The sequence below is a fragment of the Citrus clementina genome, unplaced genomic scaffold, assembly GCF_000493195.1.
Source record: "Citrus clementina cultivar Clemenules unplaced genomic scaffold, Citrus_clementina_v1.0 scaffold_1, whole genome shotgun sequence".
Taxonomy (NCBI): Eukaryota; Viridiplantae; Streptophyta; class Magnoliopsida; order Sapindales; family Rutaceae; genus Citrus; species Citrus x clementina.
The window spans coordinates 9,346,757-9,350,521 of record NW_006263303.1 but is presented as its reverse complement, the minus strand read 5'-3'; the positions used below and the strand labels follow the sequence as shown (position 1 = coordinate 9,350,521).

The 3,765-nt window shown below is 31.7% G+C and overlaps 1 protein-coding gene across 1 annotated transcript; it reads left to right on the top strand.

Annotated features, from left to right (window-relative positions):
- Positions 1–444: 444 nt before the first annotated feature.
- Positions 445–1,479, top strand: LOC112095882. The gene is made up of 2 exons (XM_024178511.1): positions 445–972; positions 1,054–1,479. The coding sequence occupies exons 1-2, from the start codon at positions 475–477 to the stop codon at positions 1,306–1,308; spliced, it is 753 nt and encodes a 250-aa protein (XP_024034279.1). The 5' UTR covers positions 445–474; the 3' UTR covers positions 1,309–1,479.
- Positions 1,480–3,765: the final 2,286 nt, after the last annotated feature.

Genomic DNA, 3,765 nt, shown 5'->3' with positions numbered 1-3,765 from the left:
CTATTGTAGCTAGCAAATGTTGCATACCTTAATATGAATTTTTTTTCAGATTTAATTGTTCATTAAAATTGACATCTTTTTTATTCATTTCAATGGGTTATTTTTATTTAGGTTGCAAAACAAATACGTAAATTGGAATTTCCTTCCAACGGCTGCTGCTTGCTTCCAATGAGTTCAATTTCTTACCATTTATTATTTGTTCAACAAGAAATGACTTATGATATATAATTCCTTGGATTTCAATATATTTCTTGTACTCTCTGTTTTATCGTGTGATAGGCATGATTTTGTTGTTGTTGTTGTTGTTATTATTATTTACCATCATCATCTACCTCTATTCTCTTCTTTGTGATTCTATTTAGCTCAAGTGTTGAAATATAGCCCTTATATGGAAATCTAATCTAACTTTATGGAAATTTATCAAATGGTCCACTAGCTGATTTTTTTTCCCTCATTTTACTGGTTGTGTTAGATATGGACATGGGAAGAAAATTTTCTTTCATCATGTGGCAAATGAAATTGAGGTTCATGTTCATTGTGATGTGTTTTTTGTTAATAATGTTGATCCGAAGGCATAACGAAAGAAAAATGATTCATAGTCGTACATTCCAATTCCATGTTACTCGACTACAATACTTAGATAGCATTATAGGCAATAGTGACATTCAATGTGTAAATCAACTAAGAATTGATAGAAGGACATTTGGCCTACTATGTGAGCTATTTCGATCGAGGGGACTAAAGGCTAGTGGTTCATTGGCTGTTGAAGCGCAAGTTTGCATGTTCCTATACACTTTGTCTCATCATGTTAAGAATCGCACAATTGGCAGTAGGGTATTTAGATCTAGTGAGACTGTTAGTAGATACTTCAATTCAGTGTTAAATAGAGTATTACGGCTACACGATATTTTACTAAGGGTGCCAGATCCCGTACCAGAGAATTGCACTGATGAGAGGTGGAAGTGGTTTAAGGTACATTTCAATTACTTATATTTTATTATAGCGATTGATAATTTAATGCTAATTAAATTTTCATTTGTTTTGTGCATGTAGAATTGCTTGGGGGCATTGGATGGAACTTATATTAGAGTCCGTGTGCCAGAAAATGATAAACCAAGATATCGAACAAGAAAGGGTGAGATTGCTACAAATGTTTTAGGGGTATGTTCACGAGATATGAAATTCATCTTCGTGATGCCCGGATGGGAAGGCTCTGCCTCTAACTCAAGAATACTTCGCGATGCATTAAATAAACCAACTGGTTTAAAAGTTCCTGCAAGTATTACTCAATCCAAAAAATTAATTTAATCAAATTACATATTCAAAATCAAAATTATATTAATGCTTATGTGAAATAAATAGGTTATTACTATCTTGTGGATGCCGGATGTACAAATGTTGAAGGATTCTTTGCACCATATAGGGGAACGAGATATCATTTATCGGAATAGAGAGATGGGTGTGCTCCTCGCAATAAAGAAGAATTCTTTAATATGAAACATTCATCAGTAAGAAACGTAATTGAACGGTGTTTTGGATTGCTCAAAACGCGATGGGCTATTCTTCGAAGTCATTCATTTTATCGAATTAAAACCCAATGTCGCATTATTACTGCATGTTGTTTATTGCATAATCTTATTAAGAGAGAAATGTCTGTGGATCCAATGGAGCATGAATTAGTTGACTTACCTAATAATGAAGTAGAAGATAATGATAGTATAAGTAGCATTGAAGCTTCAGATAATGGACAAGCTGGAGGAATGATCTAGCTACTACTATGTATAATAATCGGCTTAGAAATTAGGACTTATCTAATTTATAGATGTCATTAAGAAAGCATTTGAGCATGTACTTTTGTTAGTATATAGATGTCATTAGGAAAGTATCCGAGCATGCACATTTGTTAGTATATACATGTGATTAGGAAAATATCTGAGACTGTACTTTTGTTAGTATACAGAGATCGTTAGGAAAGCATCTTTTGTTAGTATATAGATGTGATTAGGAAAGCATCGAAGGCTGTACTTTTGTTAGTATATAGATGTCATTAGGAAAATGTCTAAGGTTGTAACCTTGTATTTATATTTGATGTCATTAGAAATTTATCGAGGTTTATTGATGTGAATTGACTTGGTGTTATATTTTAGTTACTTGTTCAAAAAATTGTTATAATATTTATTTTGTAGGAATGGAAAGTGGAGGACCAAGCCATACTACTGGAAATAAGACAGGATCAAGACGAGCATGGACAAAAGACGCAGAAGAGGCAATATTGAACATTTTAGATGCTGTTGTTGCAAATGGTGGTTGAGTTGATAACGACACCTTTAAATCTGGAAGTTACAAATATATTGAAAATGAATTAGAAAAACTATTACTAGGGAGCAGTTTGAAGGCATATCCACATATTGACTCTAAGATAAGGATATAGAAGAAAACTTATGGAGTGATATTTGATATGTTGAACACTAGCGGTTTTGGTCGGAATGAATTGAGAAAATGTGTACTGGTTGACAGTGACGAAGTATGGAGATCATATGTGGAGGTTAGTAAAGAAAATTATTTCTTTTTATGTCATCATTTATAAACATTGTCCTTAATTTGTTTGTTATGAATATAATAAAGTTTATTTAATTATCTTATTTTATTATTGTAGTCCCATAAAGATGCAAGCAATTGAAGATATAAGACATTTCCATATTATGAGAGGCTAGCAAATATATTTGGAAAAGACCATGCAACTGGAAGTTCAGCAGAAACTCCAAATGATATGGCTAATGCAGCACTTCAAGAAGAAATAAATGATGATGATAATGAGATTGATGATGAAGGTTCTCCAATGTCGACTACACTGCCTTCAAATTCTCAATACACTACTCGATCACGTTCACAATCATCAAACAAGAGGAGGTCTAAATTAGATGAACAAATTGCTGGTGGTATTGATAAATTGGTTTCAGCATTTCACCAAGCCAACACTGACATGTCTCAGAATATGTTTGGAAGTAGTGAAGATCATGATTACATTGGCAGAGAGCTTGCTTCGATGGGACTTTCTGTGGATGACGAGCTTATTACCTTAAATTTGATGGTTGAGAAGCCTTCACATATAAAGGCTTTCAAAGTATTACGAAATGATCGTGATTGTAAGTTGGCTTATGTTAGGATGCTTTTGCGTGAGCATGAGAGGAGAGGTGAAATTTGATTAGAGAGTATGGATTTCTAACTGAACAATGATATTTTGCATTAGTATTTTGGCTTGTAGATGTGTGTACTTAAATTATCGGACGCAAACAACTATTGTGTTACTTTACTAATTTGTGATGTTTTTGGAGTATGTATTAACTTTGAATGAATCTTGTGATAGTTTGTTTTATTTATGCTGTGATAGTTTTTAAATGCTATTTGATTGAATTATTTGTTTCAATCTTTATCTCATAGGTTATATATTTACAAATTATTGAAAAAATAAATCTTTTATCATTGTAAATCTTAGAATTTGTTAGTTTTACATAAAGAATTATGATTCTTTTATTTAAACAAAAAAAATTGATGTAAAAATTCTTAAATTTAACGCTTCTATAGTTAGTATTTTTCTAAGTACTAGTAGATATTATTTTCTAAATATATAATTAAAATTAATCACAAAAAGAAATTAATACAGTACAGTGCAACACCAAACATAGTATAACTAAAAATTAATACAGTACAGTGTAGCACCAAATATTGTACAGTATTATTATAATACAGTGCTAATGTAATACA